The 17,405-nt window shown below is 53.0% G+C and overlaps 1 protein-coding gene and 1 long non-coding RNA gene across 4 annotated transcripts in view; one reads left to right on the top strand and one right to left on the bottom strand.

The window, feature by feature from the left end:
- Positions 1-5,851: 5,851 nt before the first annotated feature.
- On the bottom strand, positions 5,852-14,657 carry LOC125158288 (uncharacterized). Its single transcript, XR_007149316.1, has 3 exons — positions 14,539-14,657; positions 9,773-12,522; positions 5,852-7,151 (listed from the first exon to the last, which is right to left on the bottom strand). It is a non-coding gene; the product is annotated as an uncharacterized LOC125158288 (long non-coding RNA).
- Positions 13,997-17,405, top strand: part of CYS1 (cystin 1) — a 22,677-nt gene continuing 19,268 nt past the window's right edge. For all 3 annotated transcript variants that reach the window (XR_007149315.1, XR_007149314.1, XM_047845172.1), the window contains exon 1: positions 13,997-14,407. Coding sequence is in view for 1 of the 3 variants with exons in the window: in XM_047845172.1 (XP_047701128.1) it covers positions 14,069-14,407 (339 nt within the window). In the remaining 2 variants the exon portion in view is untranslated. The remainder of the gene's footprint in view (positions 14,408-17,405) is intronic.

The following is a 17,405-nucleotide window of genomic DNA, read 5'->3' as shown; positions in this document are numbered from 1 at the left end:
AGGAGCCTGGAACCCGCTTCGGATTCTGTGTCTCCCTCTCTCTCTGTCCCTCCCCCGCTTGCACTCTGTCTCTCTCTCAAAAATAAATAAAAAATAATATTAAATATTAAATATTAAATAACACTAAAAAAATAATAATAATAATCTGTCTGAGGCTACACAGATGGTGGCGAGCAAACTCACATCTGAGTGTCTTCACGAAGCTAGCACTTGAGAACAGTTCTGTGAACAGTTTGCCCACGCTGGTCCCTGGAGAGGAAAAAGTGGCTGTCATCCGCCCTTCCCTCACACTAATCATCGACTCAACAAATAGTTACAGAGGGCCAGGTACCATTCTAGGTGCTGGGAGCATAGCAGGGAACAATACAGAAAAAAAAAAAATCCCTGCCCCTGGGAGTTTATATCCTAGCAGAAGGGAAACAGAAAGCAAACAATAAACACAATCAGTAAGTATATTAAATTGTATGTTAGAAGGAGAAAGAGCTAAGGAAAGAAAATAGAGCAGAATGTAGAGGGTCTGAAGTATAGGGTGGGGGTTGACTTAAAATAGGCCTCCCTGCAGTGACGAAACAGGACTCAGCAGGATTCATCCATGTGGATGGACGTGAGCTGTGCCCCTTTCTGACAGAGTGACACAGATGCGGTCAGTGCAAAGGCCCTGGGGTGGGCGTGTGTCTGGCATGACCGGGGATGGGCAAGGAGACCAGGGAGGCTGTCGAGGAACGAGAGAGGGCAATGGAGGTGGCCAGGATGGTCCGGATATGTAACCGGAAGGCGGAACCGAGGGAACTGCCGATGTGTGAAGGTGGGATGTGAGTGGGAGGGGCCACGGATGACCCCAAGCTTTTTGGCCTGAGCAACAATGAAGAATTAACAATCAACAATAAAGGAATAATAGAGAATTTAGGAAAACGTCGTAGCATGAAGAAGAGGCCGGCCGCTCTCTCTTCTGTTTCCCCACCGCCTCCTTGGACCTTTGCCCCGTGGCCGTGGCCGCGGTGTGTGTCACGGCGGGAGGGGCAAAGAAATAAGGCAGCCTGACAAAATTGTTTGCTGATGTCCCCCGATAGGAAAGGCAGTAGTGCCTCCTTTAATTCTCATGCAGAAAAATACACAAGCTTTGAGCATTTTATTTGGAAATCATTTTAGACCTACGGAAGAGTTGTCGCGATAGTACAGGGTGTTTCCGGAGGGCACCCAGCTTCCCCCACTGTTACCACGTGGCATGGCCATAGTATGATTACACAACCAAGACGCTGACCGTGGTACCACACTATTAACGTTCCTGCGGGCTTGATTCCAATTTCCTGAATCTTCCCTGCTGTCATTTTTGTGATGCGGGACCCCTCCCTGTGTGCTGTTACCACATCTCCTTAGTCTCCAACCTGAGACACTTTCTTTTTATTTTTTTTAATGTTCATCTATTTTTGAAGGAAAGAGAGACGGAGCGTGAGCAGGGGAGGGGCGGAGAGAGGGGGAGACACAGAATCCGAAGCTGGCCCCGGGCTCTGAGGCATCAGCACAGAGCCCGACGCGGGGCTCGAACTCACGCGCTGCGAGATCACGCGCTCCGAGGTCAGACGCTCAACCGACTGAACCACCCAGGCGCCCCCTGAGACACTTTCTCCATCTCCTTGTTAACTGCCTGGCATCGCTCTTCTTTCCTCTTGGGCTCCAGGTCTGGACAAGGGTCTGGGGTGGGGGTGGGGGATACAGGTGGAGCTCTGGCCGCCCGCCCAGGCAGCCAGCACCAAGAGAGGAGCAGCCAAAGCAGGACTCTCTCCCTGGCCTGGCCCGCCGCCCTCGTCCCCTGCTCACGGCAGCTCTTGGCCTCGGGAACTGCCAATCCCTGGACACCAAGGCCACTTCTATCAACAGACCTGGCGGGGGGGGGGGGACAGGGGGGGTCTCCCGTCAGTGCAGCAGGTGACTCTTGATCTTGGAGTTGCGGGTTTGGGCCCCATGTTGGGTGCAGAGATTACTGAAACAAATACAATCTTACAACAAGACAAAAACAAAAAAACCCCACCAGAGATGGGTCTGGGGGGCGGCAAAACGTCCCCATGTGGTGCCCCAACAAAACCCAGAAGGCTAAGGCTTCTGGGAAAGGCTCTCCTGAGCTCGGCCAGGACCAAAGTACTGACTCGGCGATTTGCTCCTGAGGCTGAAAAACACTGCGACCGTCAGGGAGAGTGTAGGGAGAGCCTCTCTGCCCCTCCTCACCCCACCTCGCCCCCTCCCCCCCAGGCCCACTCCCCCCCCCAGAGTTCTGCAGCCTGTAGCCAGAGGCACGTGAGCGGCTCGCTGAGTGCTGGGTTTGGGTACTACCACCACAGTGGTGTAGCTGGCACTGTTCCAATCGGGCAGAGTCTGATGGCCCGGTGACCATGGCACGGGCACGTAACTTCTGCACTTGGCCGCTCGAGGTGGGCACGAGGGTGCCGGGTCGTGCGCACCGAAGATGGGCTGGGGTCTTTCCAGGGGCTGGAAGATGCCGACCCAGCCTGGGTCGCGGAGAGAGGCGCCTCAGAGGACAAGGACACGTGCTTTATACGTGTCACCAAAGCTGTGCTACTGTCTACTGGTCTTATAGTTGGGGTGGCCCGCTGGTGGTGGAGGGCACGGCCAGGGACCACGACACCTGGCCTTAGCATTAGGACGGGCGTCAGGGGAGCAGGGGCTGTGCACGGAGACTGCCGGAGGCTCTGGCCCTGATGAGCTGTGCGACTGTGGGTAAGCGTCTTGGGCTCTCTGAGCCTCAGTGCCCTGCCTGTCAAGTGGGGGGACTACAGGATCTACCCCATAATGCTGCCAACGGTCAAACCATCAGAACCTTGCAGGATGTGGGGGCACCAGAGCCCTCAATAAATGATACATCTGAAATCCTTACCGCGGGACCTTGGGTGAGTCACTTTTCCTTCTTCAGGACTCTGTTCGGAGCGTGTGCTTCCCAGGATCCTTCCGGGGCCGACTCTACAGCTGTGTGCCCATCCTCCCCGCGCCCGTCTAGAACACCGCGCCGGCATGGGACCGTGAGGGCCACGCTCCAAGTGGCAGAATGACGTGGGCACTGGGAGGAGTCGATGAGCTGGGGCGGAGAGAAGCCTTTCTGTACTTGAGGATTTCATTTTGTCCAAATGCAGGGTTTAAAAAAAATTTTGCTTTATTTATTTCGTTATGAGAAAGAGAGTGTGTGTGAGCAGGGGAGGAGTAGAGAGAAAGAGGGAGAGAATCTCAAGCAGGTTCCATTCTCAGCACAGAGCCCCACGTGGGGCTTGATCCCATGACCTGAGCTGAAATCAAGAGCTGGACACTTAACCGACTGAGCCATCCTGGCGCCCCCAAACACAGGATTCTACTTAAAAATCAGCTTGCTGCTTTCTCCACCAGAGAAGGAAGCTAAGCGTCCATGAGGGCATTTGGAAGAGGGCACCGGCTCTCACTTCTTGGCCCTCACCCCCCAAGCTTCCAAATGTTCCATGCTTTCCACATCTCCAGGCCTTCACCCCTGCTTCTGGACACTCACCTTCTGCTCCTCTTTTAAAACCCCACTCCGGGAGCCCCTGGGGGGCTCAGTTGGTTAAGCATCTGATTTCGGCTCAGGTCACGATCTCCCAGTTGGTGGGTTCGAGCCCCGCGTCGGGCTCTGTGCTGACAGCCCGGAGCCTGGAGCCTGTTTCGGATTCTGTGTCTCCCTCTCTCTCTCTCTGCCCCTCCTCCTCCTCTCTCTCTCTCTCTCAAAACTAAAAATAAGCATTAAAAAACAAAATTTAAAACCCCACTCTGGTGTTTTCTCTGTGATGCTCTCCTGAGCTCTGAGTTATTCGCTTCTGTTAACTCTCCTTCCTGTTTTGTACCTGTTCTTTCCCGTGGCTCCCTTTACCTCGATTATTTATTTAACACAGCTGTCTCTTCCCGAGTTCTGGAGGGTAGGGCTTATGGATCACTTATTTGTTTCGTCCCCAAATTTATCGCGCTGTGTTTTACAAATACCTGTAGCGTTAATCACATTGAATACACGTGGGGCGTACACTTGTTCGAGCAGATTGAGTTTCTTCTCTGATGATTTCCTTTTGGTATAATCAGTTTGTTTTCAGTTTAAGGAATCGAAGCATAATTGGATATGTATTCCTATATGGATTAAAATAACTTTGAGGGGCGCCTGGGTGGCGCAGTCGGTCAAGCGTCCGACTTCAGCCAGGTCACGATCTCTCGGTCCGGGAGTTTGAGCCCCGCGTCGGGCTCTGGGCTGATGGCTCGGAGCCTGGAGCCTGTTTCCGATTCTGTGTCTCCCTCTCTCTCTGCCCCTCCCCCGTTCATGCTCTGTCTCTCTCTGTCCCAAAAATAAATAAACGTTGAAAAAAAAATTAAAAAAAAAATAAAAATAAAAATAAAATAAAATAACTTTGATACGTTCCCAGTGTTGAGGTTGGGGCGGGACTGGAAAGCAAAAAAAAAAAGATTTTTTTTCCCCTTATTTGTGTCTGAATGAGAGAAAGAGGGAGGGGAGGGGAATGCCTGCAACATGTCATCGGTGACAAAAGAAGGAACGTGAAAACTGGGAAGGCTGGTTGGTCCACAAGAACCTTTTACTTCGGATTGCATAGCTCAACGCGCCCACCCAAGGCCTCTGGTGAGAACGCAGCTCGGTATGAAGGCAGAAATAAGTTAAATAAAGATCGCGGGTGGTTAATATTAACTGCTTCTTTCATGAATAAACTGTCATCCGGAACAAATGGGTGACAACTCCCATGTCCTTCAACTAAACCAGGAATTGGCAAACTTTCTGGGACAGGCCAGGTGGTAAATATATTTTTTTATTATTTAAAAAAAATTATTTTATGTTTATTCATCTTTGAAAGACAGAGAGAGACAGACAGAGCACAAGCAGGGGTGGGGCGGAGAGAGGGAGACACAGAATCCGAAGCAGGCTCCAGGCTCCGCTGTCAGCGCAGAGCCCGACGCGGGGCTCGAACCCACGAACTGTGAGATCATGACCTGAGCCGAAGTCGGATGCTTAACCGACTGAGCCACGCAGGCATCCCGGGTGTTGCCATTTTAACACAGAATCAAATGAGTGGAAACAAGCAAACCTCTGAATGGCGGCTTTTTTTTTTTTTTTGAGTCTGCCTTAAGTGTTTATTTTTTTTTCAATATATGAAATTTATTGTCAAATTGGTTTCCATACAACACCCAGTGCTCATCCCAACAGGTGCCCTACTCAATACCCATCACCCACCCTCCCCCCCCCCCCACCCCCCATCAACCCTCAGTTTGTTCTCAGTTTTTAAGAGTCTCTTATGCTTTGGCTCTCTCCCACTCGAACCTCTTTTTGTCTTTTTTTCCTTCCCCTCCCCCATGGGTTTCTGTTAAGTTTCTCAGGATCCACACAAGAGTGAAACCATATGGTATCTGTCTTTCTCTGTATGGCTTATTTCACTTAGCATCACACTCTCCAGTTCCATCCACGTTGCTGCAAAGGGCCATATTTCGTTCTTTCTCATTGCCACGTAGTACTCCATTGTGTATATAAACCACCATTTCTTTATCCATTCGTCAGTTGATGGACATTTAGGCTCTTTCCATAATTTGGCTATTGTTGAGAGTGCTGCTATAAACATTGGGGTACAAGTGCCCCTATGCATCAGTACTCCTGTATCCCTTGGGTCAATTCCTAGCAGTGCTACTGCTGGGTCATAGGGTAGGTCTATTTTTAATTTTCTGAGGAACCTCCACACTGTTTTCCAGAGCGGCTGCACCAATTTGCATTCCCACCAACAGTGCAAGAGGGTTCCCGTGTCTCCACGTCCTCTCCAGCATCTACAGTCTCCCGATTTGCTCATTTTGGCCACTCTGATCGGCGTGAGGTGATACCTGAGTGTGGTTTTGATTTGTATTTCCCTGATGAGGAGCGACGTTGAGCATCTTCTCATGTGCCTGTGGGCCATCCGGATGTCTTCTTTAGAGAAGTGTCTTGAATGGCGGCTTCTGATCCAGAAGGACGGCTGGCCTCTAGCCAGGGCAGAGCTCACTTCCTGCTGTCGCTGACCCCTTCCTTGCCCAGCCCCCCACTATCTTCCAGGTCTGTTTGCCCAGAAGGGAGCCTGCGGGCTGTGTTGATCCACTGCAGGGTTGGGAGGGCACAAAACTATGCAGAACCTTGGGGCCGGCAGCGTGGCTGAGAAAGCCCCATGGGGCCCGACTGGAAGTGTTGACTTTTAATCAATGTAGGACAATAAATCTGCTTTTTGTATCACTCCGGAGATTTTTCGCGGCTTCCTGTATTAGCCAGGGTTCTCCGGAGAAACAGAACCCATAGGATATACAGAGTGACGTATATGTAAGAGGAGGCTTATTACAGGAGTTGCTTACATGATGGTAGAGGTTGAGAAGGCCCACCCTCTCTCGTCTGCAAGCTGGAGATCCCGGAAAGCTGGTGGCACAACTCAGTCCGAGTCCGAAAGGCTTGAGAGCGGAGAGCGCCAATGTCCAAGGACAGGAGAAGATGGGGTCCCTAAGCTGAGAGTGAGAACTCACCCTTCCTCCTTTCTGTTCTGATCAGAACCTTCGGCCACACAGGTGAAGATGTCTCTTTACCTGATCTGCCGATTCAAATGCTAATGTCTTCTGGAAACGCTCTCCCAGACGCTCCCAGAAATGATGTTTCACCAGCTGTTTGGGCATCCCTTAGCTCCGTGAAGTTGACACATAGAGCCAACCATCACAACTACCATTAAAGTAACGTTTACCCAAAGAAAAGTAAGATCAAAGTTAAAAAAAAAATCGTAGTTTCTAAGAATATATCGAAGAATATACATGAGAATATATTTAAGCCCTGTTATTAAACTTATTTATGTTTAACAACCCCAGTGAGATAGAGTAGAGTGGTCTTTGGAAACTGCAAGCCTGACTACACTCCCCTCCAGAGCCCCACATGTAGTTCACAGAATCAAGTGTAAGCTTCTTCGCCATGGAGCGCAGCGAGGCTGGGTTATGCCACAGTGAGAAACGCCCCCCAAGGACAACTGGCTTTTAACAGCAAATATTTAGTTTCTTACCTAGGCTCCATGTCCATCACACGTTAGCCAGGGGATCTGTTCAGTGACAGGACCCCTGGGACAGAGCTGCCGCCATCTTGAACGTTACCCTCACTGTGGCACAGAGAAAGACCATTTGAGAACTTTCAGCAGAACTGATGGCCGTAGTCCAGAAGCGACGCATTCAATTTTGCTCACGAGTCATTGGCTGGCGATTCCAAGATGGAAAGTGCATTCCTACCATATACCCAGGAGGACAGGCTTGCTATCAGACAGAGCATTCTAGATCTACCATAGCCCTCCAGTTTCACTTCCCATCTGTGACAGGTCTAGTTTGTAAGAACACGGTTAGGAATTTGTGTTTGATAGTGTATGTGTGTGTGTGGGGGGGGGGGGGGGGAACTAGGAGAAATTCTCTGGCCAAAGAGGGTCAGAAGGTTAGTTTAAAATGAGAACATTACCCGGGCGCCTGGGTGGCTCAGTCGGTTAAGCATCTGACTCGGGGCATGAGCTCACAGTTTGTGAGTTCGAGTCCCACTTTGGGTGAGCTCCACTTCTCTCTCTCTCTGCCCCTTGTAGGATTCTCTCTCTTTTTCTCTGTGCCCCTCGATCACTTTCTCTCTCTGTCTCAAAAAAAAAAAAAAAAAAAAAAAAATTGAGGACATTACCTTGATTACTCATCTGCTTAGACTTCTGGGTTAGTAATGTCAGAGGAATTGGTGGGACCATAGGCAGCATCAGGAAGCAAGAATTCCTGTCCCCTTCAAGGGTCATTCTAGCTGGACTAAGAATCAGGAGGAAAGGAGGAAAGCAGATTTAATAGCATACGTACAGGGAATCCACACAGACGTGGAAATTCCAAAGACAGGCAAAATGAGGTACGTATGCCATTCTGAACTAAGGAGAAGGGGGTAGGGGTCTCAGACTTCAAAGGGAAAGAATGTAATTCACAGGAAGATGAAAAGGAGTACATGTTTGGAAAACCAACATTTGCCCTGCCATACAGATGGGTCACTCAAGATAAAACTTATCTCTGGTAATAACCCTTATTTCTGGAAAGATCCTCTGATTTAGATTCCTTTATGTAGTTGAAAGAGGGGCAAACGTTTCTCTTGAGCCTGTAGGGTCTCAATTGCCTTCAGCTCAAAATAATCCCCATGCCGATGTGGCTCATCTTGAGACAGGCTGCCCTTGGGCCTCTGCTAGGCCACACTGCACCTTCCTTGGCGGGGAGGGGACGCAGCCCTGATGCACAGGGGACAGCTGGGTGCATGGAGCATGGCTGAACGGCAGCCTCTTCCTGCTCCTGGGTCAGGCGCTTTTGTTCAGTAAATAATCTGTACAACCCTACGTGTGGGGTGATCAACTCATGGGTCGAAAGTCCCACAACCCAGGAATACGCTCGGTCCTGGGCAAAGGGAGACGGTTGGTCACCCGTACCTACACGGTAACTCTGGGTACCAGGGTGGTCATTCCTTACACGGAGGTCAGTTTGTCTATTCTGCTGATTTTCTTGATATTTGGGTGGAGCCAGCATAACAAAAAGACCATGGGGACTCGGCGGACTTGGATTCGAGTCCCACCGTTGCGACTTCCTAGCTTCAAGCCCTTAGGCAAGTCCACTGCTCCTCTGAGCCTCGGCTTTGCCGTCCATAAAACGGAGGAAGGAGGTTGCGGAGAGGCTCCTTTAAGGAACCAAGGTCTGTAAAGGGACCAGGAAGTGCCAGCTGTGCCCCCTGGGTGATGGTTGATTGAATTCCACAGGACGGGAGGTCCTTCCCAGCAGGAGGACCTGTGCAAACAATTCACTGGGCTTCAATACCACGTACAAGTTAAAACACTGTGAATGAAAGGGCCGAGCAAACTTAATATTTAACCCGAGCTTTAGCTGGAGACTTCTGTTCCTTTCGCTGCTGAGTTCACTGGAAAATTCTCAGGCCTCCCGGGAGAAGCAGGAATGGACGCATCCTCCCAGCTCTCTGGGGCCACGGGCTGGTTCCGTGCAGAGGGGACCAGCCTAACAGCACACTTTCCACACTGCAGAGTCGCCGTTCCTCGTGGGGATGTTTGAACTTAAAGCTGGACATTTCATGGTTTGGTTTGTGGGTTTGTTTTTTTTTTTTTTATAAAAAATTTTTTTTTCAACGTTTATTTATTTTTAGGACAGAGAGAGACAGAGCATGAACGGGGGAGGGGCAGAGAGAGAGGGAGACACAGAATCCGAAACAGGCTCCAGGCTCCGAGCCATCAGCCCAGAGCCTGACGCGGGGCTCGAACTCACGGACCGCGAGATCGTGACCTGGCTGAAGTCGGACGCTTAACCGACTGCGCCACCCAGGCGCCCCGTGGGTTTTTTTTTTTTTTTTTTAATATTTTAATGTTTATTTTTGAGAGAGACAGAGTCCGAGCTGGGGAGGGGCAGAGAGAGAGAGAGGGAGACACAGCATCCCAAGCAGGCTCCAGGCTCTGAGCTGTCAGCACAGAGCCCGACGCGGGCCTGGAACCCACAAGTCCACATCTGCACAGGCTTCCCTGTCCGCACCCCACCGCCGTCCTCCCCCCCTCTCCCCACCCCTGCCACACAACGTCCTCAGGATGGAAAATAACTCTAATGAAGCCTAGAGTCAAGTACGGGCCAGGTGTGGGTGCCTGAACCTGGAGTAGCCCAGCTCTAGCGTGCCCATCGGTAACTACCACACCCCAACCAGAGCTCCCCATTCCGGGTAAAAACTCACCGGGAAGAGAGTGTTTCTTACACGGCGGCAGAGCTCTACGCCAGGGACCCGATCCGTTTTTCCTTACGCGTGAACTGGGTGAGGCCGGAGGACGATGCCTTGTCCACACGAAGACCTTCCACCAGTCTTCTGGCTCGTCCCCTTACTTCTCGCTCCCAGCTGCGTTCACATCTGCTGACAGAGTCCCAGGGCCTCACTGTCAGACACTGACTCCCGTTTCCTTCCGTAGGCTGTAATTTCTCTTCCTGTTCCATCCGGAAACTCTCTACGGTCAGCTTTCCATCTTCGAGAAAGGTGCTGAGATGTTCTCTGTGATTTTCTCTCCCTTTACAATTCCTTCCCCGCCCTTTTTTCTTTTTCACTTCAATATCTTGATTGCAGGGGGGAGGTCTCAAGTAATAAGCAAAAGGTGCCCGACCTGCCATTTTGAACCAGAAGTCCATAGATCTCTCTTTAAGCAATGAGAACAGGTCACCCAATGGAAAGCCCGCACCTTTTTTTTTAAATTTTTTTTTTTTAATGTTTATTTGAGACAGAGACACAGCACGAGCAGGGGAAGGGCAGAGACAGAGACACAGAATGTGAAGCAGGCTCCAGGTTCTGAGCTGTCAGCACAGAGCCCGACGCGGGGCTCGAACTCACGAACTGGGAGATCATGACCTGAGCCGAAGTCGGACGCTTAACCGACTGAGCCACCCGGGCGCCCCGAAAGCCTGCATCTTAAACCCTGCTTTTGCACCTTTTAAGAGGGGTAGGAGTCACCCAAGTTTTACCGCATATGATCACAACTTTTTACAATGTTATAGAATCTATCGTGATGTATGCATGCCAACTCTGAGGACTTAAGATTTCTTTTTAAAAAAAAATGTTTTATGTGTTGTTGGAAGAGAGAGAGAAAGACAGAATGTAAGCGGGGGAGGGACAGATAGAGAGGGAGACACAGAACCCCACGCAGGCTCCAGGCTCCGAGCTGTCGGCACAGAGCCCGACGCAGGGCTCGAACCCACGAACCGTGAGATCACGACCTGAGCCAAAGTCAGACGCCTGACCGAGCCACTCAGGTGCCCCAAGATTTCTGAGTCAGCACTGCAAGAGAGTTCTGTAACTCATTAATTAGCCTTAATGAATAGTGTTGCCTCTTCCTTTCTCTCCACCCCTCTCACTGGTGAAACCATGAGACCAAATGCAAAAGCTTGGACGCTTTGCAAGAAGACAATAGCAATTATATGAGATACTGCCCTCCAAACGAATCAGCAATAATTGATAGCATCGTGGCTCTCTCAAGTTACTAAGCATTGAAAATAGAAACATGGCTGGCCTGTGTTTCAAATGCTGCATCATTTTTTGTCTGACCATAAATACTTCCTGTATATTCCTAATAACCAGACCCTACACGGTGTATCGTTCCTACATAACCGCTGGTGATGCATCGGGAATGGTGGACGATTGTGGAGGTCCCTGCTCCCTCCCGAGCAGGGAGAGGAGATCTGGAGAGTCCTTGAAGCAGGGCGCTTGATTTGGGCTTTAAAAGGGGGGGTGGTCCTTGGGCTGTGGTGAGAAGAGGACCGGCTTCATCTCCAGATGCCCGGTTAGTTCTGTGGCCAAGGAAAACATCAGTCGGGCCACGTCTCCTGCTGCAGGTATCAGCAACTACAGTTCTCTCCCAAAGTTTCATTTGCTCGCTGCAAGGGAGTTATTGTTCCCCAAGAGTTAAGCAGAGACTCCCAAGCGGGGCCTCGTCTTCCACCCCCCTCACCAGCCACCACCACTGCATAAAGAGCCTTTAGGTGAAGAGGTGTGGCCGCCATGCTTCCTAAGGAAGGATTAGACCCCATTCCCAATGTCCCAACATTCCCGGGATTTTGCCAACCCCTTGGGACAAAGAGATTCTTGTTTCTTTCTAGAGATGATCTTAGGAGGTGTTAGTCATGTGGGAAAGCTTAGGTTGTTTGCTTATTACGGGAAACTTCTAAAAAAAAATCGATCTGGGTTTTTAGCATATTTGATAGAAGCCAGCTCTCCAAATGTAGCCGATTTTAAATGGATTCTCAGGTGGAAAGAACACAGGCTTTGGCGTGACTGTTACCGAAGCCAAGCGAGCTAGACAAGTCTGGGGAAACCAGATTGGAATCAAGAGAAGTCAGAGAGACATCAGTTGCCCTGGGAGGTGAACACAGGAGCTCTGGATGTATTTAAACTATGAGTCACATGACTAGACTCTACTTGGGCCGAAGTAAAACATGTTTTCCTTTAGATGATTAATCTTAGTTGAACTTAGTTCAAGAGAATGTCCTTTTCCCTCTGAATTTTTTTTTTCTCCAGGCTTAAAGAGTTTCAAGATGAGATTTGTTTTCTTAAAGAGAAAACTTAAATCAATAGCTTCCAAATTAGACACATCTGTGGACTTAGAACACCCAGATGAGTTTAAATAATGATATATTGGGCCCATCTCCCACATCTGGATGGTTGAGACTGCACGTCAAAAAAAAGGGGGGGGGTAGTTAGAAAGCCTTCTTTGGTCTGTTGAGAATAAGACAAATGGATATGGACTTGAATCCCATGTTTATTCCATTTTCTCCGGCATGAAGTTTTAATCCCTACTCCTGGAGTGATAAAACAGTAACATTTCAAGTCCGTGGTTGGGAAAGGTTAGCCTAAATTTCATCTTACCAATCGTCTGCAACTCAAGTCAGGATTCTGGTTGACTCCAAGTCAAGATGGGTAAGCAAGGCTCACGATGTTGGCATTCTCTTTGGAAAAATTGGGTTTTTAAGTAAGTGGGAAAGAGAGAAAGAAATCAAGAGTAAATCCAACACAGGCACGACCAACAATAACATCCCTGGGGTTGGAGGAGACAGCTCTGAGGAGTCTCCTGCCCTTATTTGGGGGGTTAGTTCACTCTGAATAAGCGTTTTCTTTTATTAGCCAATGACCGAAAGCTAGAATTAACGGTCAGTACCTATTGGTATTTCCTTTGCTTCCTTTTTTTTTTTTTTTTTCCTGGGAGGGGAGAGGATGCTTTCTCTGTCCCCCCTTTTTGTAATTTTTCTTTCCTAACAGTGACTACTCTTTATGATGAGGGTTTTGGAAGAGGGGCAGCGTTGGGGCGCACGCATGGGGCAGGAGGGGAGGGGCGGGAAGCCGAGGCCCGCCCCTGCCTGCCGCTGAGCTCGCTGGCTGGCTCAAAGAAAGGCTGGATGGGGATCTTCCCTTCTTCGCTCCTGCAGTCTCCGCTTAGGTCCCTCCGTGCGCGGGAGGGAGAGGGGCGGAGATCTGAGGCTGGGGGGCCACTGAGGTGCGAGGCCCTGCTCAACATCTTACACAACCTTCAGGTGTGTGTACCCCTTCCCCCGGGCGAACCACTGAGGGATGGTGGGGCTCTGGTGGGGCAAGGCTGTGATGTCACCTCCCTACACTCATCACGTCCTCTCCGGGGCCTGTCTGAGCGTTTGCCTGGGGAGTGTTTCCCATAAACGAACGAAAAGCCCAGTCAAGTTCTCCCCAAGGCCTGTCCGCCCCCTGGTGGTTTCAGTGCCCCGAGGGCGGCGGAGCGAGAGCCCGGCAGGCGGACCTGCTAGGGGGTCCCGACCCCAGGAGGGAGGAGGAGCCGAAGAAGACGACTGAGGAGGAGGGGATGCTCCGTTCCGATGTCCTCCACCCCCTACCCCAGTGCTCCCCACTCAGCTCTGGCTCCGCACCACCTCGCACGGGCTAGGGCCGCACCCCCGCCTCCCTCCCGGCCGCCCCTGGCTCTGGCCCTCCTCTCGGGGTCTGGACCCCTCACCCCCGGCCCGGATCCGCGCCAGCCGAAGTCTGCCCCCCACCTCCGCGTCCCCCAGGCCCGGGTCTGCATCTCCGCATCTCATCCACGTCCCTCAAGCCCGGATCTGCACCCTGGTCCTCCGGCCGGCCCTCTAGTCCCCCCAACCCCAGGCCCGCATCCGCACCTCCAATCCCCGGCCGCACCCCCTCCCGAGTCCCCGCCCCCAACCCTGACCTCGTCCTCACCCCGCCGCGGGGTCCGCGACCCCATCCCCCGGCCGCACCCCCTCCCGAGTCCCCGCCCCCAACCCTGACCTCGTCCTCACCCCGCCGCGGGGTCCGCGACCCCATCCCCCGGCCGCACCCCCTCCCGAGTCGCCGCCCCCATTCCCGGATCGCGTCCCCCCCCCCATTCCGGGCCCGCACCCCCGCCCCGGCCGCGCCCCCTCCCGCGTCCCCGCCCCGGCCGCGCTCCCGCCCCGGGGCCGCGCTCCTGCGGGGAGACGGGCCTGCTCGGCGGGCGGCGGGGGCGCCATGGGCAGCGGCAGCAGCCGGAGCGGCCGGGCCCTGAGGCGGCTGCGCGGCCCCGACAGCCGGCCTGCGGGACCCGGCGGGGCAGCCTCGGAGGGAGGGACGCGGCCTGTGGTCTCGGCGACGGCGGCGGCCGCCCCGGAGGAGGCCCGGGAGGCGGAGGCGGCTGAGGGGGCGGCCGACCCCGGCCCCGACCCGGGCCCCGCGGCGCCCCCCGACGGCGGGGACGAGACCCTGCGCCTGCTGGACCAGCTGCTGGCCGAGTCGGCGGCCTGGGGCCCGGGCGAGCCGGCCCCGCGGGGCCCGACGCGGCCCCGACCCGCAGCCGGCGCCCGGAGCCCGGTGAGTGTCGGCGGGGCCCGCGGAGCCGTTGGGGCCGCGCCCTGTCCCCCCAGCGCCGCAGCCGCGTGCTCGCCCCCACCCGCCTCCGCGCCCGCGGTGCCCTGCCCCCCTCCGCCTCGAGGGTCACCCACCGTCTCCGTGTCTCCGAATGCCTCCGAGGTCTCTGCCGATCACGGGGCCTCTCCTTCCCTGACCACCCCCCCCCCCCCGATCGTCTCCCTCTCTGCCTCTTCCGGGTGCTGGTCTCACTGCCTGGAGTTTGGGGTGACCGTGCCGGGAGCAGCCTCGAAGAGCTGGGGGTGGGGGGTGAGTACACACCCTTTGGCAGATAAGCGTCTCCCGGGCTGTCTTCCGGCCAGAGGGCCAGAGCTCGCCTTCCTTGGCTTTTAGAGCCGTGCGAGCACCCTCACAGCCCGGCATCCCAGACTCCTTCCAGCCCCGGTGGGAGCCGGCCAGGGCGCCCGTCTCAAGAGGAGGCTGTTAACGTGGTGGGACCGGTAGCCGACGGTGGCTCCCCAAGGCCCCGCGCGTCAGACGCATCAAGGTCCTTGCCTTGCCAGTCAAGCAATTCCCAAGCTACTGGCTATTTTTACGATGCTGTGGGATCTGTTTTTGGCTTCCCGACCCTGTCTTCCAGCACACTTGTAATAACAGCCCCGTTGTTCTAGAAAAACAATAAAAACGAGCACTCCGGTTTGGCAGCAGTCTTCGCTCCAGCAGAGCAGAATGCACAAGACCTTTACTATCAGCTCCTGGGCTTGGGGAGGACGCCAAAGGCATCACCCCCTTCCCCGGAGCCCCCACAGGCTTTGCTTAACTGCTGGGGACAGTGGAGCAGGGGACAGGGGGGGACGCGAGGAAGGCGTCTTCCCGGGCAGCCACCAAACAGTAGAACCCTGAAAAAGCCCCCGTGAGGGCTGGGGAAGAGCAACGGTTCAAGGCAGACGGTGCCGGGCGACTTCCTCCGGGTCCCCTGCATCCTCCCAAAGTGAGCCGTAGTAGGTGGGACTTGATTAGTTCACGAGATTCCTTCAGGACTACGTCACCATTCAGTTACATAACCCTGAAGGTGGCTACACAGTTGAGAAATTGGGGGGAAATTCTGAGACAGCATGGAGGCAATCACTTAGCGCTCCATCTTCCGGTGCCGTGGAAACTTCCCAAGTGAAAAGGGGAAAGAAACAGAAAGAATGGATTTCCCCTGATTTGCTGAGCATCACAGTGAGTCTCGGGGTGCAGGGCCGCCTCACTCACCCTTGCAGACATTTCTGTGTGCCCGGCACCGCTCCAGGTGCTAAAGCGGGCACGGATGGCACTCGGTCCTTGCCTGAAAGGGTGGGGGGGGGAGGGGAGACCCGACAGAAAGCAGAGACAGACCTGCATAAAGAGTCCACAGGAAGGAGCCCCCTGGAGAAGCCAGGGTGGCCCTCCAGAAGGACAGCAGTGGACCCGACTCTGGAAGGATCTGTGGCATGAGCCGGGCAAATGCGCCAAGGAGAGGAGGGCATCTGCGCAGAGAGAACCCCAGTGCATGTGCAGAGGCGAGGGGGCGGGGTCGGCGGTGCACAGTCTGTGGGTGGTGGGGACATGGGTTGAAGAGGCCCCAAAGGGTGCGTGCCAGGCTGTCATAGGTCATGCTAGGACTTTCCCAGGGGAGGGAGTTCAGACTTTGCCGTGAAAGCTCTGGGTGTCTTTGAAGGGGGAGGCGGAGTGATCTTCTGTGTTTGGGGAAGATCACACAAGCAGCTGTGGGAGGGGCTGGGCCAAGCAAGCCTGGAGCCCAGATGGCCAGCCGGGGGCTGCCTCAGTGGTCTGGTGAGCAGGTCCTGGGCGAAGCAGGACAGCCAGGGGGCTGAAGGGGAGATGCAGTCCAGAGGTACCTAAAGGTAAAATCAGCCAGCAGTGGGTGTTCTTATGGATGTGGATTATATGTATCCTCTGTGCCATAAATCTTTCTTGAGTGGATCCTAGAATCACAGATTATTCGATCTGTAAGAAAGCTCCTTGGGGCGCCTGGGTGGCTCAGTCGGTTAAGCGGCCGACTTCGGCTCAGGTCATGATCTCGCGGTCTGTGAGTTCGAGCCCCGCGTCGGGCTCTGGGCTGACAGCTCAGAGCCTGGAGCCTATTTCGGATTCTGTGTCTCCCTCTCTCTCTGCCCCTCCCTTGCTCATGCTCTATCTCTCTGTGTCTCAAAAATAAATAAAAACACTAAAAACATAAATAAATAAAAATAAAAATTTTACCCACTGTTGATGAGAATTTCTTGGAGGCTAATTATGTACACTATCTCTGAACCATTATCCTGAATATTATGTATTACATTTGACTATGTTCAAGAATAGTTAAAGCCAATATTTTAATGTGCACTGGGGTCCCAAACATGCATGAACTCTTTTAATCTTTAACATTATCATCATCCATTTTTACGGATGGGAAAGAGGAAACGGGCACAGAGAGGTCAAGCAACTTAACTAAAGCCACACAGCTACGGCAGAGCAGAGATCAGACTCTTGACAGCTCCTGTACCCTTACTATCAAGGTGTCCCCACCAGCTGTGATACCTGTGATGCGTCTCTGCCTTGGTCCACAGTCAGTTGGCAACTGTCACAGCCTCTCTGTATCCCCTGACCTGGTGGAGCCCTCTCTGGGTGCTGCCCTTCCGGGGTGGAATCACATAAGCACGGGGCTTGGTGCTTGGGGCAATTACTTCAGTTGATCAAGTTCTCTTTTTTTGTCTTCTTTCTCAATTCTTGGCTGTTTTCCTGATACAGTTAAGGTTATTGGATAGGAATGAAGTATTGTCATATTCTAAAACTGGAATTTTTATTTATTTTTTTATTTTTTTTTTAAATTTTTTTTTTAACGTTTATTTATTTTTGAGACAGAGAGAGACAAAGCATGAACGGGGGAGGGGCAGAGAGAGGGAGACACAGAATCTGAAACAAGCTCCAGGCTCTGAGCTGTCAGCACAGAGCCCGACACGGGGCTCGAACTCAC

Source organism: Prionailurus viverrinus, unplaced genomic scaffold, assembly GCF_022837055.1.
Source record: "Prionailurus viverrinus isolate Anna unplaced genomic scaffold, UM_Priviv_1.0 scaffold_33, whole genome shotgun sequence".
Classification (NCBI taxonomy): domain Eukaryota; kingdom Metazoa; phylum Chordata; class Mammalia; order Carnivora; family Felidae; genus Prionailurus; species Prionailurus viverrinus.
This window is presented reverse-complemented; position numbering and strand designations above follow the sequence as displayed.